The following is a 27,375-nucleotide window of genomic DNA, read 5'->3' as shown; positions in this document are numbered from 1 at the left end:
CCTCACATACAGTTTCCCATAGAAGCAGCGCCAAGCCAAGTCCGAAAACTTCAAGGGGATCCTTATGGAATTCAAAAATCGCAACCGAACTTCCAGATCCCGACTTGGGCACTCCCTGAGGGCCAGAGGTTTCTGGAAATTGGTCAAAAGAACCCTTCGGTCAAGTAGTTTCCTCGACAAAGTCCTGATCTCCCACACCCCCAGACCCCACCGGCGAATCACCTTCAAGACCAGGGTAACATAAGTTTCCCATGCGGTGTATGATGATCCTTCACTTGCCCTCCTGTCTCCCATTCCTGGAAGAAAGGCTGAAATCATTCCCGACAGGAGAATACTCACGCAGGAGCGCTCTCTTTCCAGAGGTCAGCAATGTTAACGTTGATTAAGGTATTCACCAGGAACACCACGGGGTTGACCATACACAACCCCCCTAGCCTCCTCGTGCGGTAAGTAACCTCCCTTCTGACTAGATTCAGTCTGTGCCCCCACAACAGTTGGAAGAACAGACTGTAGACCCGGGTCCAGAGAGGTTTCAGCAAGATGAACACACAACCCAGATATATCAGCAAATGGAGCAGGTATGTTTTAATCAGGTTAACCCATTCCCTGAGGGTCAAAGACCAATCCTTACACTGGTCCACCTTCTGAGCGGCGATCTTTAGCCTGCTGTCCCAATGTGGTTTGGGGTAATCCCCTTTGCCGAATTCGATGCTGAGGACTTTTGTGGACTCCTGGGGCTCTGTCCGGGAGATCAAAACCAGGATATCCCCCTCCCAGCCAGAGACTCTCACACTTATCCCGGTTGATCTTGGACCCAGAGGCCTCTTAGTGCAGCGTACTCAAGTTGTGTGCAATAGGTGTTTCTGGGGGATGTAGTGCAATAGACACTAACCTGGTACGGCTGACTCTCTGCAAGGGCAGGTATAGGTAGGAATAGTTCGTGACGCCAGTGCCAAGTAAACGGTGGCACGCCGTTTGCGGATGCAGGAATAATTTGAGGAAACGTGGTGTTAAAACAGAACTTCAACTTTAGTAGTTTGCAGGCAGAGACAATATTGGAAACGCAGTTCCTCAGCATACAGTCGATTTTGCAATTCGGTCGATGCAGGCAATTCAGTACAGCAGGGTAATTACAGAGTGTTGAACACAGGATTCGCAGCACAGGAGCTAGCACTCTAATTCTGTCTGATCCTGGAATATAGCAATTCTTCACCAAGGCCCATTAACCTAAGTCTGGCTTTATATCCTTGATTATGGCTTTCATAAGTACCTCCTCTGTTTCCTCAATACCTCTGGCTCCTCTGATATTTGCCTCAGTCTCTCCTAGCTTCTGAATGGTTCCTCAGGCTAAGGTATTCCTGCTTCTGCATGTAGGGATTCAGGAGGGAATCTTCTCCTGAACAGCAGGCTTCAGGCCTGGACTGGTCTCAGACATTATCTAATCTCCATCTGTAGATTACAGACACTAGACTCCGTCTGCTTTGCACTTCCCTGTCTGGCCTTATATAAACTAGGGCTCCCTAGCTCCCTCTATGGACTAGAACCTGTAATAACACCCCTAGCAGGCCTGTGCATGCAAGTTTCAGTGACAGGGAAATACACACATTACATTGCATTTTACAAAACTGACATACAACAACTTTCCATAATTAAGAAGGGACAACAGCACACCAAGTGACCTTTGGTAGTAACGGGTATTACAACTCCCGTATACTACATACCCCACTGCTTTAAGCTGAGTACGACCTCGTACTCCATCATGGGTCGCCCAACTGGAATCTCTACCTGAAACAGAAAATAGAGACATGCAGGCATACATACATGTAATTCATCTGCATTTACATTTACATCAGGTCCAATTGGCAAAGGTGAAGTGTGGTGACAAGGGGCGTCGTTCTCTTCTCTCAGGATAATGAATGGAACTGGGGCGCTGACCTGGCACAGCGTAACATTATAACCAGGATAGTCCATGACAATGAATAAGTCCATGATAAAACAGTAGAAAACGGTATAAAAGTTCTTGGAGGCTCAAATAACAAACATGAGTCCGTACCCAGGTTATTTCCATATTAAATCACAGAGGCTCTCATGCGGTGGAGTCCATCTCTGGGCACAATACTTTTAAAACAGTAAGAATCTCAGAGGCTCAGGTATCTTTTGAGTCTGTCTCCGGGCACGGTTCCTTAGTAACAGGTTGCACAATAAAATGGACAGCAAAGACAAGCGCTGTAATACCCCTGATCAACCTGAAAAGGGGGTGAAGGGTAAAAGGTGCAACAAAGGAACAGGCACAACTTGGTGTGGGGTAACAAAAGCAGGCAGGAGGTCCTGGAAACAAACGTGGCCTTGCTGACTTTGTGATTTCAGTGGTCAACACCTACCACTGAGCCGTGGACAAACTGGCAGCTGCAACAAAGGACCAGCAACATAGGACTCCTGTCCTGGAAGGGTTAACATCAACTTCTTATGAAGAAATAAATCAAAGGCCCAGCAGGCTGATCACAGTGGCATATTGTAATCACTTGACTCTGCTGGGAGGTACCTTCTGTAGTATTCCTCTACAGGAGGATGGGCCCACATGACTGTATCAGGGGGTAGCTGCAGGGTAAAGGGGCCCCTAATAGGTATTGGCCCCATAGGCCTAGGGGTGAACCCTCTGGTGGGCCGTGCCGGCCCTGGCATAATCACTGCAGGGTGTGACATACTTGGTACCGCCGCAGCAAGCGGTCCGGTGCTCTGGGTGCAGCAATTCACAGCAATCGCGGGTCCGGTCTGGGGCACTGACGGAGCGGTGACAACAGAAGGCGGTCGGCGGGTGGTGACAGGCACCCTTACCTCATCCTTCCTCGGCGGCGTCTGGATCCTGGCGGTGTAGGTCTTACGCAACTCCCGCAACTTCTCCTCCAGCCGGACGATCTGCTCACCGATACTCTCGGTGTCGGAGTCGCTGTTCTCTGCTGGCGCCGCCGGCGCAGGTACAGTCACCGCTGATGCAGACTCGGCCTCTTCAGGTTCCGGACTTGCCTCAGGTCTCCGTCCCATCCGGATGTTCTGGAAGGTAGCACTCAATCCTCTTTGCTGCTCCAGCTCAGATAGTGTCTTCTCCCGACGTGGCAGCTCGGGGGAAGGATAGGGGCTCACCCATTTCTCCAACACGGTTGGCTGCCAGAAGACGTTCGGCCCGATGAAGGAGCTCCGCTCCTGAAAGGCGTGATGGGCCGGCTCTGGAGAGCGTTCCGGTTCTCGCTCGCAGCCAGAGTGGTCTTCTTCTTCTGCCTCCCAATCCTCAGGTCCTCGCTTCGGACGGGTCACAGCAGTCGCATAGGGGCCTCGCAGGCTCTCGGCAGGGGTGTACTCCACTTCCTCTCCCTCGCGGAGGCTGTGCTGGTACGACGGGAGGTAGTCTCTTTTGACAGACCTTCGATTGACATAGAGGTCTCTGCCAGTAAGATAGTCCTGAATAAACCCGTAGCCACGGGGTTTGTCAAACGACAGCACCACTCCCTTTCTCCTTTCCAGGCGGGGTTGGGTGTGTGTATGCTTCTCGTGGATGGTCTTGGTCAATTCCTCATACACGATCTTAGTCTTTATGTTCCGCTTGATAGCGGCCTCTCGAATCTCCGCCATCAGGGAAGACCATTGGAACGATGGCTGAAAAAAATCCCTCCATGAGCCATAGTAGGGCTCGGGTTCTTTCTCCCTGGTGCGGCAGGCGGGTTGCTCCGGTCCCGGAGCGTAGGCCGGTGGAGCCTCCTCTGGCTCTACACCGGTGTCAGTCATTTCTTTAATCCTTGGTGCGGACGCTGCAGCAACACTCTGCTCACAATCCAACATGCTCGATCCTTCTGAGGAGAGCGATAGGGTCGCGTCAATTAGAGTAGCCAGCTCCTCCCATTGCACTGGGGAGCCGCCCCCCAGGTATTTCAGTATATGGAAGGCGGTGTCCATGCTGGCAGACATGCAAATGTCCAGATAAGCCGTGGCGCCTGCCCTTGACCTTCTTCCCGCTTTTTCCTCAGAAAGGCGCCAATTTTTCCCGCCTTTTCGGGATGAAGGTGACGCAGCAGTAAATTCAGCAAGCCCAGCAGCCATCTTTAGGTACAAACGCTGTCTATTCACTGACGGCAAGCAGGAATGTTTAAAGCCCATAAAACCACACTCCAATGCGGCGATTTTCTTCCTCTGGATAGCGCAATACTGCTCAGCGCTTTTTAGAAGTTTTTGACACACTTTGGGTATGATTTTTAGTCCACAAAGTCCACTTGAATAAAACAGGTAAATTGTCACTTTGGTCACAGGGCAACGGTATAAGGCACAAAGTTCACGCTTCTTGCACTAGAAAGCGTGCGAATCCTGTTCGTGGAACGCCAAAAGAGAAGTGCAGCGTACTCAAGTTGTGTGCAATAGGTGTTTCTGGGTGATGTAGTGCAATAGACACTAACCTGGTACGGCTGACTCTCTGCAAGGGCAGGTATAGGTAGGAATAGTTCGTGACGCCAGTGCCAAGTAAACGGTGGCACGCCGTTTGCGGATGCAGGAATAATTTGAGGAAACGTGGTGTTAAAACAGAACTTCAACTTTAGTAGTTTGCAGGCAGAGACAATATTGGAAACGCAGTTCCTCAGCATACAGTCGATTTTGCAATTCGGTCGATGCAGGCAATTCAGTACAGCAGGGTAATTACAGAGTGTTGAACACAGGATTCGCAGCACAGGAGCTAGCACTCTAATTCTGTCTGATCCTGGAATATAGCAATTCTTCACCAAGGCCCATTAACCTAAGTCTGGCTTTATATCCTTGATTATGGCTTTCATAAGTACCTCCTCTGTTTCCTCAATACCTCTGGCTCCTCTGATATTTGCCTCAGTCTCTCCTAGCTTCTGAATGGTTCCTCAGGCTAAGGTATTCCTGCTTCTGCATGTAGGGATTCAGGAGGGAATCTTCTCCTGAACAGCAGGCTTCAGGCCTGGACTGGTCTCAGACATTATCTAATCTCCATCTGTAGATTACAGACACTAGACTCCGTCTGCTTTGCACTTCCCTGTCTGGCCTTATATAAACTAGGGCTCCCTAGCTCCCTCTATGGACTAGAACCTGTAATAACACCCCTAGCAGGCCTGTGCATGCAAGTTTCAGTGACAGGGAAATACACACATTACATTGCATTTTACAAAACTGACATACAACAACTTTCCATAATTAAGAAGGGACAACAGCACACCAAGTGACCTTTGGTAGTAACGGGTATTACAACTCCCGTATACTACATTAGTAGTGATCAACCTCACCCACTCTGCCTCCCCTCTTGAATGGGTCAATCGCGAACACATATAGCTCAACGGACAACAATTGTGAACACCAGACCCCACCTCAAAAGAGTGGCAAATCCAACCATTTACAAGCAGGAAGCTGTCTGCCCCTGTGTACAAGGTTTTAAGCCAATCAACAAACCGCCCCAGCAGGCCATACCTCAGAAGAACAGATACTCATGATTAACCCGATCAAACACTTTTGCCTGATCCAAGGACAGCAAGTACCCCTTCCAGTGACCAGCCCTTCCCTGCTCCTTGATCTGGAACTGTTCAAGGATCCCATATTACCAATCACTGCTGAGACTATCTTAGAACTCACTGACATCTTACTGACAGTTCCTGTAAGGGTCGGGCAAGCAGTATTTCCTGTAATCCCTCTCAAAAACTAAAGATGCATGTCTATCATACTGACACCTCATGAGCAAAGATTTCACTCTGGAGATCTCCTCATGGCTACCCCCAGTCGAGACAAGATGCTCGAGTTTCCTCCTCAGGCCCTGATACCAGCAGTACTTGTGAAGGCTTCTGAGGCTCGAGAGCTGGCAGAAGAATCTCGCCACCCTTTCCTTGAACATCTCCCACCACTCTGACTTACTGCTACAAAGATCCAGCAATGGTACCTGGCTCTGAAGAAAGTCCTCAAAGGATTGTCTTACCTCCGTTTCTTCCAAGAGAGATGAATTGAGCCTCCAAAAGCCTCGCCCCATCCGGGGGGTCTCTGTAACATTCAGAGAAAACAAAAATCAAACAGTGGTCGGAGAACTCCACCTCAACGACGGCTTCCTCCTTTAAATAAAACCTTTCTATTCTAGATCTGCAACTATCCCTAAGATAGTTGAACCTCGCGTGGACTGGGGTGTGCCGGATGTGGACATCCACCAGGCAAGCATCACTAGCTATGCCATTAAGTGCAACCCCATCATAAGTCAGCTTGTCTCTGGAACCTCCCCTGTCTTGGGGCCTCGTGACAGTATTGAAGTCCACTCCAAAGACCACCTGCCGACTCGTAAAAAGGTAGGGCTTGATCCTCATGAAGAGACACTTCCTGTCCCACTTGGACTGGGAACTGTAGATGTTGATTAACTGAAGTTCCTGTCCCCTAATGAGGACATACAAAATCAGGCACCTCCCCATTTCTAACTCGATAACTCGTCGGCATTCTACCAGTGAGGTAAAAAGTACCGCCACCCGTTATAAGGCTCAGCCGCAAGAGACCAATAGGAGGACCCGTGCCTTCACTCTCTTTTAGCTTTATGTATGGCTGCCAAATCTGGCAGCCTGGTCTCCTACAAAAATAAAATGTCTGCATCGATCCAGGCAAAAAAATCATAAGCCGAAAATCTAGCCGTATCTGACTTAATGCTGGCGACATTAATGTACACCAGCGTCAACGGGGTGAGTGCTGTGATCCTGGGTGGTTGAGTTAGATGGCTTTCTTCTGCTCAATCCACACTTTACCCTCTGTGTCTAAACAACAACCCTTCCCACTTTTCAATGACACAGAGGTATCCATCCCACCACTCGTTTTAATTCCTCATCCTTGTCTTTGGACTCCAGGCCAATCTCCCCATCTGAGGACATTTTGCCCTCAGGGGAAGACTCGGCCCCCCTGTGGGCCCTGCTTTCGGTACCTCTGGCCCCCCACCCTCTTCATTCGAAGCAGAGGATGAGATGTTATCAAGGGCTTGGAACCAGTTGGAGAGATCAACCAGAGGGCAGTCGGGATTACCTTCCTTTGGTACCTGGACCAGGGTGGGAGAAGATCTTACATCTCCCTTCTTCTTGGCTCCTCGCTTTCGCTTTTCCTCTAGCCACTTCCTATCATCCTCACCCATACTCTCATAATGGGAGAACTCTGAGGACGTGGTGACCTCCTCAGCCTGGATCCTCCTGACCTCCTCATCCAGGACGTCATCCCTCAGAGCCTCAGCAGCATGATTGGCCTCCAGGACAGGGCCAGGGACGCCCCAGTTACCTGAGACTCCCCTAGTTGGGCTAGCATCTTTTTCTTGCTTTCCCTCCTTGGCCCCTCAGTTCCTCCACCTCTACTAGTCTCTTCCCTAGCAAAACCAACCTCACGGCTGTCCCCTACTGGGGTCCTGACAGCATTGGCCAAGGAACGAGGACAACGGCTGAATGGGGGACCTAAGTCACCATACAGGTGACACCTAATCTCTGCACAGGATGCGGCTAGATAACCAACACCCCCACACAATGCACACTTCTGTACAGTGTAGTTTGCACTAAAGTGTGTGAGGTCCCGCACCTGTGACAGAGCTTCGGCTGACCCTGGTAAAAGATCAGGATACGGTCCCTCCCCAGGTAAGCTGAAGAAGGGATCTGGGCAACTGAATTACCTGAACGCCTCAACTTCACCACAAACATCCAGGACCCTGACCAGATGCCAAACTCATTTCAGGTTTTTTGGCATCTTTAGTACCTCATCGCCCAAGCCAAGTCATGATGTCATAACAAGAGAGATTCGTTATAGGTGATAACGGTCACTCTCTTTACCAGGTCATAATTCGACCAGAAGAGCGCCAGCCCCTCAGGCCAAACGAAACTGACAACAAACTCAGTTGCGCACTCTGGAAGGCAAAGATGGTAACACCAGCCCCCTCACCACCACTTACGTCTCCACATAATAAAGATGACGATTTTACATTTGTGTCACTCACACCAACCACAGCACCAGTCACACTCCCATCCATACCTGCTGGATCAGTGACACACTCCTCCTCCTCACCATCAGACACTTTTTTCCATTCAGTTAGTTTTTCGGGTATTTGCGATGGGTGCCGCTGATCTATCTCGTTGTCAGAGTCTCTGCTATTTGCACCAATACAAAGTAGTATTTTAGATTCAGGCATAACAGTACTTGTGAGAGGACCAAGGCTAGGGGGCCCAGCAGCTCCTTCACACTGCCACTGCTTCTCAACTAAGTGAACAGCGGCAACAGCACTTGAAGGCAACCGCAACAGACTGTGGCACTGGGCCACTTCCCCCTACCACCGAGGAACAGACCTTAGCACCGGAGCTTGACCGAATGCTCGCAGCCGGGCCGCCCTTACTTCCCGGCCATTCGGCCCATGCCTTCCCTACTGCATCTTTGCTACTGCAAGCAGAGACAGAGCTCAGTGCCACGCTACCTCTCTTTGTCATCTCCCCGTGCCTTTGCACCAAATCCACAACAGAACCTGGCCTGAACAATGGGGCTAGCACAACGGGCCGGCCCTGCGGCTGACTCGGGGGACACAGGAAGGGGACCATGGACATAGCATACCACCTGCTGCAGCTTCGGCCTGGTCTTCTTCGCCTTCAGCTTGTGGCTGCCCTCAGGTGCCTCCTGTGGGAATTCATCTCCAAAGGAAAAGTCCTGGAGACACACTGGGGACTCGAGCAGCTTTATCTGTGCCATTAGGCTGATGACATGGGAGCCATAGATGCTAATTTACTCCCTGGACCTCTGCAGTCCCCAGCCTTCCTCACTGAGGTCGGCCTCACCCCTATGAGCATTCAGCTTTTCTTATGTGGCCCCAAAAGGACCACTGGCATCCACAGCACCTTGCTTGCCATCCACATTGGAAGCTTTGCAGCTTCTCCTTGTCTCCACAGACCACTGATGTGACTCCTGGTGTTATGTCTCCCCCCCCCCCCCAGGTCCTCAAGTGTACTGGGTGGTTACTGGCTTCTTCTGTGACCCACTGGCTTGGTCCGAGGAACAGAAGCCTGGGACTTGCTCTGTCCAGTCATCCCCAAAGACCCCCTGGGGAGAAAAGAACAGGCCCTGGGTGGAGAGATGGTTTCCTCCAAAGTATCAGGAGCTTCTCCACACACAGCCACAGGCGACCGCACCCACAGGTAATTGCAGCTCAGGACCAGCTGGTCCAGAGCTGCACTCACTATTCTGCTGGTGGAGTCACTGTGTACATACATTACTTATCCTGTACTGATCCTGAGTTACATCCTGTATTATACTCCAGAGCTGCACTCACTATTCTGCTGGTGCAGTCACTGTGTACATTACATTACTTATCCTGTACTGATCCTGAGTTACATCCTGTATTATACTCTAGAGCTGAACTCACTATTCTGCTGGTGCAGTCACTGTGTACATACATTACTTATCCTGTACTGATCCTGAGTTACATCCTGTATTATACTGCAGAGCTGCACTCACTATTCTGCTGGTGCAGTCACTGTGTACATACATTACTTATCCTGTACTGATCCTGAGTTACATCCTGTATTATACTCCAGAGCTGCACTCACTATTCTGCTGGTGCAGTCACTGTGTACATACATTACTTATCCTGTACTGATCCTGAGTTGCATCCTGTATTATACTCCAGAGCTGCACTCACTATTCTGCTGGTGAAGTCACTGTGTACATACATTACTTATCTTGTACTGATCCTGAGTTACATCCTGTATCATACTCCAGAGCTGCACTCACTATTCTGCTGGTGCAGTCACTGTGTACATACATTACTTATCCTGTACTGATCCTGAGTTACATCCTGTATTATACTCCAGAGCTGCACTCACTATTCTGCTGGTGCAAATGGATAACAGAAGATATCACAGGAGCATGTCCAGTGTGACTTTTATTGGGGACCAGAGTGCACACACAAGTACGACGTTTCGGCTGCGCAGTAGCCTTTCTCAAGTATACTGGTACAAGATCAATCCAACATATAAATACCATGATAAGCCCCCCATGTGACAACATGTAACCAATAAGCTCGAACTGCTATTCAATAGCACCTGTGCGTTAATTAAAATGATCACTACTACCAATAGAAGTGTTGCTCCAAAATCAAATATACCTGATACTCATTAGATAGGCTCCAACCGTGTCCTCATATTGGCCAAGCATGTCGGCGTCTCCATGGGCACATTGCACATGTCCATGATTTCATCGCGTCGATGCGGGGGCGGGGCGCCGTCGCCACACACAGCGAGAGGGCTGTACCCATCTGCATAAGCACCGCATGTCAACCAATAAGCATCGCTGTTACCGGTCACATGTTAGGCGCATCATCAATCACGTGACCATCACCTGACCCGCAAAAGGTCCTAGAACGCCGTAAAGGGAAGATAATGGGTCTATTGTATCAACCACAATTATATATAGATATAAAAAGTGCTAAAAAAGCACAAATATTTCCCATATGTATCTTGGCATGGTCTACCTGCAAGATGGACAATAGAGTAGAGTGTCGATATGATCGATCACTCAATCATATATGGGGGAAATGGTGATACCATCTTCAACCATTATTACTCTGATCGGGACGACAGAGAGAATGTAAATAAGGGACCGCGTATATTGGGGAGCAAATGATCATAAAGGTGGTGTGAATAAAAAAGTGGTTTTCTTATAAAAACAAGGGGTGAATAAAGGTGTCTCTAACACATATATGTATATACCTTAAAATCCCAGTAAAAACAAGATATACTGAAAAGGACATCAACATATAAGGAAATGTTCTATCTACATTGTTTGCATTAAACTCTATGTTCAGTCCCTGGGGTTGTAGAGCTTGTAAGGTAAAGATCCATTTCAGCTCTTTTTTCTTTAGCATACGTTCCCTGTCGCCTCCTCTCTCGGGAATCTGCACCGAGTCGATGACCCGGAACCTCAGTTGGCCACAGAATGTCCACAGTCAGAGAAATGTTTGGCCACTGGTTTGTCCAGCATTTTTTTCCTTATGGTACTTTTGATTTTATTGATACGTTCCCTCACCTCCATGGTCGTCTCGCCCACATAGATTAAACTACATGGGCAGACGATCATGTAGACAACATACTTGGATCGGCATGTGTGGTACTCTCTGATGTTGAATTCCTTGCCACTATATGGGTGAACAAAGGTGCTACCTTTCGGCATATTCCCACAGTTGCAGCAGCCAAGGCAGAGGAAATTACCTGTCTGTCTAGGTTTTAAATATGTCTGACCTCCCTTCTTGACTTCTCCTATGTCCGTATTAATCAACTTATCATGTAAGTTAACCCCACGTTTGTATGACATCAACGGTGGTTTATCAAATTCACTTACTAAGGGAAGACCACTGTGTAAGATGTGCCAGTCTTTTCTCAAGATCTGCTCAATATCTACACCGTGGTGGCCATAGGTGGATACAAACGGGATTCGTCCCATGTTCTTATTCCTAGAGGAAACCTGAACGGTGGACACCCTGTCAGCCGAGGAGATCCGCGCCCTCGATCTGTCTAACAGTCTGCATGGATATTTTCTCTTGGCAAATTTATTGCACATCTCATCTATGCGGTTCATGAACACATCATCATCTGACATCACTCGTCTCACACGTAGCATCTGGCTCCACGGTAAGGAGTCAAGCATGCGACGTGGATGATTACTGTCATATCTTAAAAGGTTATTCCTGTCTGTAGGCTTCTTGTATAAATCTGTTTTTAATTGGCCTCCTTCTAGGTATACCCTGACATCAAGAAACTGTAACTCCTCAGAGGAGGAAGTCACAGTAAATTGCAGTCCGGGTACTCCATTATTAAGGTGTTGATGAAAATTATTCAAATCATCCATTGAGCCACTCCAAATCATAAAAATGTCGTCGATGTAGCGCCACCAGCACAGGACCCACCGACAATATTCGGATGCATATACCAATTTTTCCTCGACCTCCGCCATAAACATGATGGCATAAGTGGGTGCCACGTTGGACCCCATGGCCACACCGCGTGACTGTTGGTAAAAGGTGTTGCCAAAGAGAAAATAATTCCTCTTGAGGAACAACTCAAGGAGATCGAGGACAAAGCGGCGCGCATCACAGGTGAGTCCCGTGCCGGCCAGAGCCACATCGACGACATTTAATCCATACTCATGCACATTGGACGTGTACAGAGACACCACATCAAAACTTACCAGGTAGAAATGGGTGGGTAAAACAATACCACTGAGTTTGGTTAAAAAGTGTCCCGTATCCCTGACATAGGAGGGAGCTGAGGTCGCATGGACACGGCGTAGTTTGTCAAGAAATATAGCAATATTGCTGAAAATAGATCCCCTGCCCGACACTATAGGTCTGCCCGGGGGGTCTACCAGCTGTTTATGAATTTTGGGGAGAATGTAGATGAGCGGAGTGATGGGAAAAGGTATCTTAAGGAACTGACACAGTTCTGAATCAATGATACCACGTGCAAATGCCCTGTCAACAATGTTCGTCACCTCTCCGGCGATCTCCCATTTGGGATCATGTTGTAATTTCACATAAACCTCCCCATCACTCAGCTGTCTACGTATCTCCTGAACATAACCCTCCGTGTCCATGATCACCACAGCTCCCCCCTTGTCGGCTGGTTTGATAGTGATGTCTCTGTTAGACATGAATGCCTTAAGGGCCTGTCTCTCATCATATGACAAATTGGGACGGTAGAGTCGCTGCTGACTACATTCCTGCAAACTTCTGATATGTTTAGTTACAATTTGGATATAAGTTTCCACAATGTGGTTATTATGTGGCGGCATGAAGCTGCTCTTGATGCTCAGCTCAAATTTGGCCAAGGACAATTCAGCAGAAATAGCCCCACTGTGGATCCTATTATCAAAGGATGCCTTCAATGTGAGGCGCCTAAAAAAGCGCTGTAGGTCAAGTTCCAGTTCAAACCAATTAGTGTCTGCCAAAAGACAGAATGAAAGTCCATGTGCTAAGACGTTGATCTGGTCATCATTCAATTCCATAGATGATATGTTCACCACCAGATTGTTTATTTCCTGTGCATGCGTCTCGTCACCCTCTCTCGGGCTCCCTGGTTGTATACCGGGTACATCGGTGGAGGCTGATCTTTTCTGGACTCTGTGGTGTTTTCTGCCACCACGTCGGAGTTTCCTCCTCCTGTATGTCCCGCTCTCCCTAAAATTTGATGGAATCGTCAGTGGAATCTGACTCGCCTGTTGTAAATCCAAAATGGCTTTGGTCAAACCTCCTCCCTCTGCCCCTTCTCTTAGGGGGTCTGGTACGGGTTTGTTGGTTTTGCCAATTATATATCCGTCCAGACTGAAAGTCCTCCAGATCACGGTGCCACTTATCCCTTTTGGTTTTTTCCACTTCAACCTTATGTCGTTGTACATGTGAGGTAAGTTTTTCCTTGTGAGCAGCAAAATCATCTGCAGACATCAGATCATGAATCTGCGTTTCCAGAGGCACAAGCATTCTTTTGATACTCTCGGCCTCTTTTTGCAGATATTCTATATTAAGCAGCATCAGCTCAAAGGAATATTTGTTGTTAATAGATTCAAACTTTTTGCAAAATTCATCGTTGTTGGGAAAGAGGTTGGGACGGAGGTGTGATCTTAAACCTCTAGGTACACGTTGTGCTTTGTAGTATTCCCTCAGCGTACTGAGGTGCAATTCAATAGTAGCAAGTCTTTTGGACTCATTTTCAAATTTCCTTTTTAACAGGTCAATAGATGGTATACTGAGGAATGTCACATCACTGGCATCCTCATTAATTAACCTGTGAATGTCCTCTTCAGTATATAAGTATGCACTCATATTGGTCCTCTCAGAGGTCTTACCAGGGGGTATTTCCATCGGTGTACAATGACCGTATCCCCAGTGCACGCTCCTCGCATCCAAAACAGTAATAAGAAATAGTTGTAGAGCAGCACAAGATGGACCTTCTGACCTGTCTGGAATGCACCAGCCGTGATGGAGCAGCCAATCCAACGCCGTCCCATAAGTATAAATGGATAACAGAAGATATCACAGCAGCATATCCAGTGTGACTTTTATTGGGGACCAGAGTGCACACACAAGTACGACGTTTCGGCTGCGCAGTAGCCTTTCTCAAGTATACTGGTACAAGATCAATCAAACATATAAATACCATGATCGGCCCCCCATGTGACAACATGTAACCAATAAGCTCGAACTGCTATTCAATAACACCTGTGCGTTAATTAAAATGATCACTACTACCAATAGAAGTGTTGCTCCAAAATCAAATATACCTGTTACTCATTAGCTAGGCTCCAACCGCGTCCTCATATTGGCCAAGCATGTCGGCGTCTCCATGGGCACATTGCGCATGTCCATGATGTCATCGGGTCGATGCGGGGGCGGGGCGCCGTCGCCACACACAGCGAGAGGGCTGTACCCATCTGCATAAGCACCGCATGTCAACCAATAAGCATCGCTGTTACCGGTCACATGTCAGGCGCGTCATCAATCACGTGACCATCACCTGACCCGCAAAAGGTCCTAGAACGCCGTAAAGGGAAGATAATGGGTCTATTGTATCAACCACAATTATATATAGATATAAAAAGTGCTAAAAAAGCACAAATATTTCCCATATGTATCTTGGCATGGTCTACCTGCAAGATGGACAATAGAGTAGAGTGTCGATATGATCGATCACTCAATCATATATGGGGGAAATGGTGATACTATCTTCAACCATTATTACTCTGATCGGGACGACAGAGAGAATGTATATAAAGGACCACGTATAAAGAAACCGCGAGCAACCACGTATATTGGGGAGCAAATGATCATAAAGGTGGGGTGAATAAAAAAGTGGTTTTCTTATAAAAACAAGGGGTGAATAAAGGTGTCTCTAACACAGATATGTATATATACACCTTAAAATCCCAGTAAAAACTATTTTTATGATTTGGAGTGGTTCAGTGGATGATTTGAATAATTTTCATGAACACCTCAATAATGGAGTACCCGGGCTGCAATTTACTGTGACTTCCTCCTCTGAGGAGTTACAGTTTCTTGATGTCAGGGTATACCTGGGAGGAGGTCAATTAAAAACAGATTAATACAAGAAGCCTACAGACAGGAATAACCTTTTAAGATATGACAGTAATCATCCACGTCGCATGCCTGACTCCTTACCGTGGAGCCAGATGCTACGCGTGAGACGAGTGATGTCAGATGATAATGTGTTCATGAACCGCATAGATGAGATGTGCAATAAATTTGCCAAGAGAAAATATCCATGCAGACTGTTAGACAGATCGAGGGCGCGGATCTCCTCGGCTGACAGGGTGTCCACCGTTCAGGTTTCCTCTAGGAATAAGAACATGGGACGAATCCCGTTTGCATCCACCTATGGCCACCACAGTGTAGATATTGCGCAGATCTTGAGAAAAGACTGGCATATCTTACACAGTGGTCTTCCTTCAGTAAGTGAATTTGATAAACCACCGTTGATGTCATACAAACGTGGGGTTAACTTACATGATAAGTTGATTAATACGGACATAGGTGAAGTCAAGAAGGGAGGTCAGACATATTTAAAACCTAGACAGACAGGTAAGTTCCTCTGCCTTGGCTGCTGCAACTGTGGGAATATGCTGAAAGGTAACACCTTTGTTCACCCATATAGTGGCAAGAAATGTAACATCAGAGAGTACTACACATGCCGATCCAAGTATGTTGTCTACATGATCGTCTGCCCATGTAGTTTAATCTATGTGGGCGAGACGACCATGGAGGTGACGGAACGTATCAATAAAATCAAAAGTACCATAAGGAAAAAAATGCTGGACAAACCAGTGGCCAAACATTTCTCTGACTGTGGACACTCTGTGGCCAACTGAGGTTCCGGGTCATCGACTCGGTGCAGATTCCCGAGAGAGGAGGTGACAGGGAACGTATGCTAAAGATAAAAGAGCTGAAATGGATCTTTACCTCACAAGCTCTACAACCCCAGGGACTGAACATAGAGTTTAATGCAAACAATGTGGATAGAACATTTCCTTATATGTTGATGTCCTTTTCAGTATATCTTGTTTTTACTGGGATTTTAAGGTATATATATACATATATGTGTTAGAGACACCTTTATTCACCCCTTGTATTTATAAGAAAACCACTTTTTTATTTACACCACCTTTATGATCATTTGCTCCCCAATATACGTGGTTGCTCACGGTTTCTTTATAGGCGGTCCTTTATATACATTCTCTCTGTCGTCCCGATCAGATTAATAATGGTTGAAGATGGTATCACCATTTCCCCCATATATGATTGAGTGATCGATCATATCGACACACTACTCCAGGAATCAGCAACCGTCGGCACTCCAGCTGCTGTGAAACTACAACTCCCAGCATGCAAACATGCTTCACTGTTCTTCTAACTCCCATAGATGTCAATGAAGCATTCTGGGATTTGAAGTTTCTGAACAGCTGGAGTGCCGAAGGTTGCTGATCCCTGCACTACTCTATTGTCCATCTTGCAGGTAGACCATGCCAAGATACATATGGGAAATATTTGTGCTTTTTTTAGCACTTTTTATATATATATATATATATATATATACAGTACAGACCAAAAGTTTGGACACACCTTCTCATTCAAAGAGTTTTCTTTATTTTCATGACTATGAAGGCATCAAAACTATGAATTAACACAAGGGGAATTATATACATAACAAACAAGTGTGAAACAACTGAAAATAGGTCATATTCCAGGTTCTTCAAAGTAGCCACCTTTTGCTTTGATTACTGCTTTGCACACTCTTGGCATTCTCTTGACGAGCTTCAAGAGGTAGCAACACTTACATCCTGTATTATACTCCAGAGCTGCACTCACTATTCTGCTGGTTCAGTCACCAAGTACATTACTTATCCTGTACTGATCCTGAGTTACATCCTGTATTATACTCCAGAGCTGCACTCACTATTCTGCTGGTGCAGTCACTGTGTACATACATTACTTATCCTGTACTGATCCTGAGTTACATCCTGTATTATACTCCAGAGCTGCACTCACTATTCTGCTGGTGCAGTCACTGTGTACATACATTACTTATCCTGTACTGATCCTGAGTTACATCCTGTATTATACTCCAGAGCTGCACTCACTATTCTGCTGGTGCAGTCACTGTGTACATACATTATGTATCCTGTACTGATCCTGAGTTACATCCTGTATTATACTCCAGAGCTGCACTCACTATTCTGCTGGTGCAGTCACTGTGTACATACATTACTTATCCTGTACTGATCCCGAGTTACATCCTGTATTATACTCCAGAGCTGCACTCACTATTCTGCTGGTGCAGTCACTGTGTACATACATTACTTATCCTGTACTGATCCTGAGTTACATCCTGTATTATATTCCAGAGCTGCACTCACTATTCTGCTGGTGCAGTCACTGTGTACATATATTACTTATCCTGTACTGGTCCTGAGTATCTGTGCTATGGTGAATTTGCAATGAGCAGGACCGTGGTACGGTGGCCAATTATGCAGTGGGTCAGGATATATGTATAAAAGTCTATGGTTTGTTCGTGACGCCAATTGCAGCTTGCGCAGGGGACTGTTGCAGGGCCCTTTAAGATGTAACTCACGTACCAGGTGAGGAATGCCAGAGTGGGGATAGTGTCTCTGTGTAATGTCAACGGTGTCTCCTACCTTGGTACGGCTGGACTCCTGGATCCTGGCTCACTTGCAATAAATTGAGTGTTGTTAGTAGGAGTAATTGAGGAACTTGATAGTAATGAATGAGATCCAGACTTGGAATATAATCCAACTTGTCTTTACTGGTTGCAGCATAAATCCATACGATATACAGCATTAGCCTTGGGTTCCAGCAGGTATTGGCAATATGTGGCAGGGATCAATATCTCTTCTGCTTCTTATCATATGCCTGGAGAATCTGGCAGGTATTTATCTTCTGCTCTGTCTGTCTTCTGCTTGATATGAGCCTGACTAGCTGAGGAGGAATTTGGCTTCTCCTGGTCTCTGGATCTGTACTCACAGCTATGCTCACAGGGAATGCTCTTCCTGGAGGACTGGAGGTACTGCTTGCTTTCTACCAGCACTGAGGCAGATGGCTCAGACTGGGAATGGAGATCTTTGGCCTCAGCCGAGGCTGGCTCCAGGGTTGGGATCCCCGTAACTGGGAGCTCCTCCCAACACAGCCTTCCCCGGGGTGGCTGGTACACTCAATAGAACTTCCCTTCCTCCCCATGAGACAGGACATGGGCCAGCCCACTTCTGCTCAAAGAGGGGGGAGCTAGACTGGAATGAACTATTCCAGTCCAGATATACTAAACTGAACTAAGATCCTGGTACATACTGCTGCCACCTGCTGGTGTACATGGAAATTACAGCATAATATATAAAACAGGCCAAGGAAATACATATACAGGAAAGATGCATTGTTAGATTACACAAGATGACAATAAATATACACCTAACACGTTGTAGCGGGAAGAAAGAGTTTAGTGACATACTCCGGGATGTTACAAATTACATTCTAGTTCTATCTATATGTCATGTTCTGTACAATAATCTAGATGAAAAATGTAACTGCCGTATTCCCTGGATAATACAATTTCATCTAAGGTTTACATTAAAGAAGGTTTCCAGGTTTTTACTATTGCTGCCATATCTGTAAGGTAGGAGTTCAGTATATCGGATAGTGGAGGTCACACACTGCGCACCCCCACATATCAGCTGTTTTGGGGAACCTCACATTCAATTCAATGAGTACAGCTCTGAATGAACAAGCTCTGACCACTACAACATAGATGGAGCTGTTTAATTCTGCTGCTTATATCTGGTACCATGTATAGATCTGATCAGCGGGGGTGCGGGTACTTAAACCTCTGCTGATACATGAGATCCTGGAGGATAGAAAATCAATAATGATATCCTGAGATATCCCTGTACCATTATCACACCCCCAATAACACTGACTGGAGATTACTGAAGGGAAAGATCGCGATCACAAATGTTTCTGTTTATATATAAAAGCAATAATATGTTCAATTTACTTATTTTTAGGGAATAAACGACCTCATGAATTGCAATGTACTTTCGATGGTGCATGTAAGTATCCTTATCATAAATAATATTGGTAAAGAGTCTCCTCCTCCTGCAGGGTGATACATATAGAAGGAGCTATGAGTCTGCTCCTCCTCCTGCAGGGTGATACATATAGAAGGAGCTATGAGTCTGCCCCTCCTCCTGCAGGGTGATACATATAGAAGGAGCTATGAGTCTGCCCCTCCTCCTGCAGGGTGATACATATAGAAGGAGCTATGAGTCTGCCCCTCCTCCTGCAGGGTGATACATATAGAAGGAGCTATGAGTCTGCTCCTCCTCCTGCAGGGTGATACATATAGAAGGAGCTATGAGTCTGCCCCTCCTCCTGCAGGGTGATACATATAGAAGGAGCTATGAGTCTGCCCCTCCCCCTGCAGGGTGATACATATAGAAGGAGCTATGAGTCTGCTCCTCCTCCTGCAGGGTGATACATATAGAAGGAGCTATGAGTCTGCTCCTCCTCCTGCAGGGTGATACATATAGAAGGAGCTATGAGTCTGCCCCTCCTCCTGCAGGGTGATACATATAGAAGGAGCTATGAGTCTGCCCCTCCTCCTGCAGGGTGATACATATAGAAGGAGCTATGAGTCTGCCCCTCCTCCTGCAGGGTGATACATATAGAAGGAGCTATGAGTCTGCTCCTCCTCCTGCAGGGTGATACATATAGAAGGAGCTATGAGTCTGCCCCTCCTCCTGCAGGGTGATACATATAGAAGGAGCTATGAGTCTGCCCCTCCTCCTGCAGGGTGATACATATAGAAGGAGCTATGAGTCTGCCACTCCTCCTGCAGGGTGATACATATAGAAGGAGCTATGAGTCTGCTCCTCCTCCTGCAGGGTGATACATATAGAAGGGAGCTATGAGTCTGCCCCTCCTCCTGCAGGGTGATACATATAGAAGGAGCTATGAGTCTGCTCCTCCTCCTGCAGGGTGATACATATAGAAGGAGCTATGAGTCTGCCCCTCCTCCTGCAGGGTGATACATATAGAAGGAGCTATGAGTCTGCTCCTCCTCCTGCAGGGTGATACATATAGAAGGAGCTATGAGTCTGCCCCTCCCCCTGCAGGGTGATACATATAGAAGGAGCTATGAGTCTGCTCCTCCTCCTGCAGGGTGATACATATAGAAGGAGCTATGAGTCTGCTCCTCCTCCTGCAGGGTGATACATACAGAAGGAGCTATGAGTCTGCTCCTCCTCCTGCAGGGTGATACATATAGAAGGAGCTATGAGTCTGCTCCTCCTCCTGCAGGGTGATACATATAGAAGGAGCTATGAGTCTGCTCCTCCTCCTGCAGGGTGATACATATAGAAGGAGCTATGAGTCTGCTCCTCCTCCTGCAGGGTGATACATATAGAAGGAGCTATGAGTCTGCTCCTTCTCCTGCAGGGTGATACATATAGAAGGAGCTATGAGTCTGCCCCTCCTCCTGCAGGGTGATACATATAGAAGGAGCTATGAGTCTGCTCCTCCTCCTGCAGGGTGATACATATAGAAGGAGCTATGAGTCTGCTCCTCCTCCTGCAGGGTGATACATATAGAAGGAGCTATGAGTCTGCTCCTCCTCCTGCAGGGTGATACATATAGAAGGAGCTATGAGTCTGCTCCTCCTCCTGCAGGGTGATACATATAGGAGGAGCTATGAGTCTGCCCCTCCTCCTGCAGGGTGATACATATAGAAGGAGCTATGAGTCTGCTCCTCCTCCTGCAGGGTGATACATATAGAAGGAGCTATGAGTCTGCTCCTCCTCCTGCAGGGTGATACATATAGAAGGAGCTATGAGTCTGCCCCTCCTCCTGCAGGGTGATACATATAGAAGGAGCTATGAGTCTGCTCCTCCTCCTGCAGGGTGATACATATAGAAGGGGCTATGAGTCTGCTCCTCCTCCTGCAGGGTGATACATATAGAAGGAGCTATGAGTCTGCTCCTCCTCCTGCAGGGTGATACATATAGAAGGAGCTATGAGTCTGCCCCTCCTCCTGCAGGGTGATACATATAGAAGGAGCTATGAGTCTGCCCCTCCTCCTGCAGGGTGATACATATAGAAGGAGCTATGAGTCTGCCCCTCCTCCTGCAGGGTGATACATATAGAAGGAGCTATGAGTCTGCTCCTCCTCCTACAGGGTGATACATATAGATGGAGCTATGAGTCTGCTCCTCCTCCTGCAGGGTGATACATATAGAAGGAGCTATGAGTCTGCTCCTCCTCCTGCAGGGTGATACATATAGAAGGAGCTATGAGTCTGCCCCTCCTCCTGCAGGGTGATACATATAGAAGACGCTATGAGTCTGCTCCTCCTCCTGCAGGGTGATACATATAGAAGGAGCTATGAGTCTGCCCCTCCTCCTGCAGGGTGATACATATAGAATGAGCTATGAGTCTGCTCCTCCTCCTGCAGGGTGATACATATAGAAGGAGCTATGAGTCTGCTCCTCCCCCTGCAGGGTGATACATATAGAAGGAGCTATGAGTCTGCCCCTCCTCCTGCAGGGTGATACATATAGAAGGAGCTATGAGTCTGCTCCTCCCCCTGCAGGGTGATACATATAGAAGGAGCTATGAGTCTGCCCCTCCTCCTGCAGGGTGATACATATAGAAGGAGCTATGAGTCTGCCCCTCCTCCTGCAGGGTGATACATATAGAAGGGAGCTATGAGTCTGCCCCTCCTCCTGCAGGGTGATACATATAGAAGGAGCTATGAGTCTGCTCCTCCTCCTGCAGGGTGATACATATAGAAGAAGCTATGAGTCTGCTCCTCCTCCTGCAGGGTGATACATATAGAAGGAGCTATGAGTCTGCCCCTCCTCCTGCAGGGTGATACATATAGAAGGAGCTATGAGTCTGCTCCTCCTCCTGCAGGGTGATACATATAGAAGGAGCTATGAGTCTGCTCCTCCTCCTGCAGGGTGATACATATAGAAGGAGCTATGAGTCTGCCCCTCCTCCTGCAGGGTGATACATATAGAAGGAGCTATGAGTCTGCTCCTCCTCCTGCAGGGTGATACATATAGAAGGAGCTATGAGTCTGCCCCTCCTCCTGCAGGGTGATACATATAGAAGGAGCTATGAGTCTGCTCCTCCTCCTGCAGGGTGATACATATAGAAGGAGCTATGAGTCTGCTCCTCCTCCTGCAGGGTGATACATATAGAAGGAGCTATGAGTCGGCCCCTCCTCCTGCAGGGTGATACATATAGAAGGAGCTATGAGTCTGCTCCTCCTCCTGCAGGGTGATACATATAGAAGGAGCTATGAGTCTGCTCCTCCTCCTGCAGGGTGATACATATAGAAGGAGCTATGAGTCTGCTCCTCCTCCTGCAGGGTGATACATATAGAAGGGGCTATGAGTCTGCTCCTCCTCCTGCAGGGTGATACATATAGAAGGAGCTATGAGTCTGCCCCTCCTCCTGTAGGGTGATACATATAGAAGGAGCTATGAGTCTGCTCCTCCTCCTGCAGGGTGATACATATAGAAGGAGCTATGAGTCTGCTCCTCCTCCTGCAGGGTGATACATATAGAAGGAGCTATGAGTCTGCTCCTCCTCCTGCAGGGTGATACATATAGAAGGAGCTATGAGTCTGCCCCTCCTCCTGCAGGGTGATACATATAGAAGGAGCTATGAGTCTGCCCCTCCTCCTGCAGGGTGATACATATAGAAGGAGCTATGAGTCTGCTCCTCCTCCTGCAGGGTGATACATATAGAAGGAGCTATGAGTCTGCCCCTCCTCCTGCAGGGTGATACATATAGAAGGAGCTATGAGTCTGCTCCTCCTCCTGCAGGGTGATACATATAGAAGGAGCTATGAGTCGCTCCTCCTCCTGCAGGGTGATACATATAGAAGGAGCTATGAGTCTGCTCCTCCTCCTGCTGGGTGATACATATAGAAGGAGCTATGAGTCTGCCCCTCCTCCTGCAGGGTGATACATATAGAAGGAGCTATGAGTCTGCTCCTCCTCCTGCAGGGTGATACATATAGAAGGAGCTATGAGTCTGCCCCTCCTCCTGCAGGGTGATACATATAGAAGGAGCTATGAGTCTGCCCCTCCTCCTGCAGGGTGATACATATAGAAGGAGCTATGAGTCTGCTCCTCCTCCTGCAGGGTGATACATATAGAAGGAGCTATGAGTCTGCTCCTCCTCCTGCAGGGTGATACATATAGAAGGAGCTATGAGTCTGCTCCTCCTCCTGCAGGGTGATACATATAGAAGGAGCTATGAGTCTGCCCCTCCTCCTGCAGGGTGATACATATAGAAGGAGCTATGAGTCTGCCCCTCCTCCTGCAGGGTGATACATATAGAAGGAGCTATGAGTCTGCTCCTCCTCCTGCAGGGTGATACATATAGAAGGAGCTATGAGTCTGCCCCTCCTCCTGCAGGGTGATACATATAGAAGGAGCTATGAGTCTGCTCCTCCTCCTGCAGGGTGATACATATAGAAGGAGCTATGAGTCTGCTCCTCCTCCTGCAGGGTGATACATATAGAAGGAGCTATGAGTCGCTCCTCCTCCTGCAGGGTGATACATATAGAAGGAGCTATGAGTCTGCTCCTCCTCCTGCTGGGTGATACATATAGAAGGAGCTATGAGTCTGCCCCTCCTCCTGCAGGGTGATACATATAGAAGGAGCTATGAGTCTGCTCCTCCTCCTGCAGGGTGATACATATAGAAGGAGCTATGAGTCTGCCCCTCCTCCTGCAGGGTGATACATATAGAAGGAGCTATGAGTCTGCCCCTCCTCCTGCAGGGTGATACATATAGAAGGAGCTATGAGTCTGCTCCTCCTCCTGCAGGGTGATACATATAGAAGGAGCTATGAGTCTGCTCCTCCTCCTGCAGGGTGATACATATAGAAGGAGCTATGAGTCTGCCCCTCCTCCTGCAGGGTGATACATATAGAAGGAGCTATGAGTCTGCTCCTCCTCCTGCAGGGTGATACATATAGAAGGAGCTATGAGTCTGCCCCTCCTCCTGCAGGGTGATACATATACAAGGAGCTATGAGTCTGCCCCTCCTCCTGCAGGGTGATACATATGGAAGGAGCTATGAGTCTGCCCCTCCTCCTGCAGGGTGATACAGATAGAAGGAGCTATGAGTCTGCCCCTCCTCCTACAGGGTGATACATATAGAAGGAGCTATGAGTCTGCCCCTCCTCCTGCAGGGTGATACATATAGAAGGAGCTATGAGTCTGCTCCTCCTCCTGCAGGGTGATACATATAGAAGGAGCTATGAGTCTGCCCCTCCTCCTGCAGGGTGATACATATAGAAGGAGCTATGAGTCTGCTCCTCCTCCTGCAGGGTGATACATATAGAAGGAGCTATGAGTCTGCCCCTCCTCCTGCAGGGTGATACATATAGAAGGAGCTATGAGTCTGCTCCTCCTCCTGCAGGGTGATACATATAGAAGGAGCTATGAGTCTGCCCCTCCTCCTGCAGGGTGATACATATAGAAGGAGCTATGAGTCTGCTCCTCCCCCTGCAGGGTGATACATATAGAAGGAGCTATGAGTCTGCTCCTCCTCCTGCAGGGTGATACATATAGAAGGAGCTATGAGTCTGCCCCTCCTCCTGCAGGGTGATACATATAGAAGGAGCTATGAGTCTGCCCCTCCTCCTGCAGGGTGATACATATGGAAGGAGCTATGAGTCTGCCCCTCCTCCTGCAGGGTGATACAGATAGAAGGAGCTATGAGTCTGCCCCTCCTCCTGCAGGGTGATACATATAGAAGGAGATATGAGTCTGCCCCTCCTCCTGCAGGGTGATACATATAAAAGGAGCTATGAGTCTGCTCCTCCCCCTGCAGGGTGATACATATAGAAGGAGCTATGAGTCTGCCCCTCCTCCTGCAGGGTGATACATATAGAAGGAGCTATGAGTCTGCCCCTCCTCCTGCAGGGTGATACATATAGAAGGAGCTATGAGTCTGCTCCTCCTCCTGTAGGGTGATACATATAGAAGGAGCTATGAGTCTGCCCCTCCTCCTGCAGGGTGATACATATAGAAGGAGCTATGAGTCTGCTCCTCCTCCTACAGGGTGATACATATAGATGGAGCTATGAGTCTGCTCCTCCTCCTGCAGGGTGATACATATAGAAGGAGCTATGAGTCTGCTCCTCCTCCTGCAGGGTGATACATATAGAAGGAGCTATGAGTCTGCCCCTCCTCCTGCAGGGTGATACATATAGAAGACGCTATGAGTCTGCTCCTCCTCCTGCAGGGTGATACATATAGAAGGAGCTATGAGTCTGCCCCTCCTCCTGCAGGGTGATACATATAGAATGAGCTATGAGTCTGCTCCTCCTCCTGCAGGGTGATACATATAGAAGGAGCTATGAGTCTGCTCCTCCCCCTGCAGGGTGATACATATAGAAGGAGCTATGAGTCTGCCCCTCCTCCTGCAGGGTGATACATATAGAAGGAGCTATGAGTCTGCTCCTCCCCCTGCAGGGTGATACATATAGAAGGAGCTATGAGTCTGCCCCTCCTCCTGCAGGGTGATACATATAGAAGGAGCTATGAGTCTGCCCCTCCTCCTGCAGGGTGATACATATAGAAGGGAGCTATGAGTCTGCCCCTCCTCCTGCAGGGTGATACATATAGAAGGAGCTATGAGTCTGCTCCTCCTCCTGCAGGGTGATACATATAGAAGAAGCTATGAGTCTGCTCCTCCTCCTGCAGGGTGATACATATAGAAGGAGCTATGAGTCTGCCCCTCCTCCTGCAGGGTGATACATATAGAAGGAGCTATGAGTCTGCTCCTCCTCCTGCAGGGTGATACATATAGAAGGAGCTATGAGTCTGCTCCTCCTCCTGCAGGGTGATACATATAGAAGGAGCTATGAGTCTGCCCCTCCTCCTGCAGGGTGATACATATAGAAGGAGCTATGAGTCTGCTCCTCCTCCTGCAGGGTGATACATATAGAAGGAGCTATGAGTCTGCCCCTCCTCCTGCAGGGTGATACATATAGAAGGAGCTATGAGTCTGCTCCTCCTCCTGCAGGGTGATACATATAGAAGGAGCTATGAGTCTGCTCCTCCTCCTGCAGGGTGATACATATAGAAGGAGCTATGAGTCGGCCCCTCCTCCTGCAGGGTGATACATATAGAAGGAGCTATGAGTCTGCTCCTCCTCCTGCAGGGTGATACATATAGAAGGAGCTATGAGTCTGCTCCTCCTCCTGCAGGGTGATACATATAGAAGGAGCTATGAGTCTGCTCCTCCTCCTGCAGGGTGATACATATAGAAGGGGCTATGAGTCTGCTCCTCCTCCTGCAGGGTGATACATATAGAAGGAGCTATGAGTCTGCCCCTCCTCCTGCAGGGTGATACATATAGAAGGAGCTATGAGTCTGCCCCTCCTCCTACAGGGTGATACATATAGAAGGAGCTATGAGTCTGCTCCTCCTCCTGCAGGGTGATACATATAGAAGGAGCTATGAGTCTGCCCCTCCTCCTGTAGGGTGATACATATAGAAGGAGCTATGAGTCTGCTCCTCCTCCTGCAGGGTGATACATATAGAAGGAGCTATGAGTCTGCTCCTCCTCCTGCAGGGTGATACATATAGAAGGAGCTATGAGTCTGCTCCTCCTCCTGCAGGGTGATACATATAGAAGGAGCTATGAGTCTGCCCCTCCTCCTGCAGGGTGATACATATAGAAGGAGCTATGAGTCTGCCCCTCCTCCTGCAGGGTGATACATATAGAAGGAGCTATGAGTCTGCTCCTCCTCCTGCAGGGTGATACATATAGAAGGAGCTATGAGTCTGCCCCTCCTCCTGCAGGGTGATACATATAGAAGGAGCTATGAGTCTGCTCCTCCTCCTGCAGGGTGATACATATAGAAGGAGCTATGAGTCGCTCCTCCTCCTGCAGGGTGATACATATAGAAGGAGCTATGAGTCTGCTCCTCCTCCTGCTGGGTGATACATATAGAAGGAGCTATGAGTCTGCCCCTCCTCCTGCAGGGTGATACATATAGAAGGAGCTATGAGTCTGCTCCTCCTCCTGCAGGGTGATACATATAGAAGGAGCTATGAGTCTGCCCCTCCTCCTGCAGGGTGATACATATAGAAGGAGCTATGAGTCTGCCCCTCCTCCTGCAGGGTGATACATATAGAAGGAGCTATGAGTCTGCTCCTCCTCCTGCAGGGTGATACATATAGAAGGAGCTATGAGTCTGCTCCTCCTCCTGCAGGGTGATACATATAGAAGGAGCTATGA

General features: G+C 48.1%; 1 protein-coding gene and 1 long non-coding RNA gene across 2 annotated transcripts in view; one reads left to right on the top strand and one right to left on the bottom strand.

The window, feature by feature from the left end:
• Positions 1 to 27,375, top strand: part of LOC120986581 (very-long-chain 3-oxoacyl-CoA reductase-like) — a 96,385-nt gene that overhangs the window by 49,599 nt on the left and 19,411 nt on the right. The window contains exon 6 of the mRNA XM_040415242.1: positions 19,111 to 19,155. Coding sequence (XP_040271176.1) covers positions 19,111 to 19,155 — 45 coding nt within the window. The remainder of the gene's footprint in view (positions 1 to 19,110; positions 19,156 to 27,375) is intronic.
• LOC120986582 lies at positions 1,162 to 9,266 on the bottom strand. The gene is made up of 4 exons (XR_005775703.1): positions 9,146 to 9,266; positions 8,457 to 8,461; positions 3,803 to 3,814; positions 1,162 to 1,173 (listed from the first exon to the last, which is right to left on the bottom strand). It is a non-coding gene; the product is annotated as an uncharacterized LOC120986582 (long non-coding RNA).

Source organism: Bufo bufo, chromosome 1, assembly GCF_905171765.1.
Source record: "Bufo bufo chromosome 1, aBufBuf1.1, whole genome shotgun sequence".
Classification (NCBI taxonomy): Eukaryota; Metazoa; Chordata; class Amphibia; order Anura; family Bufonidae; genus Bufo; species Bufo bufo.
Note: the sequence above shows the minus strand (reverse complement) of the source record. Positions and strands in the feature narration are given on the sequence as shown.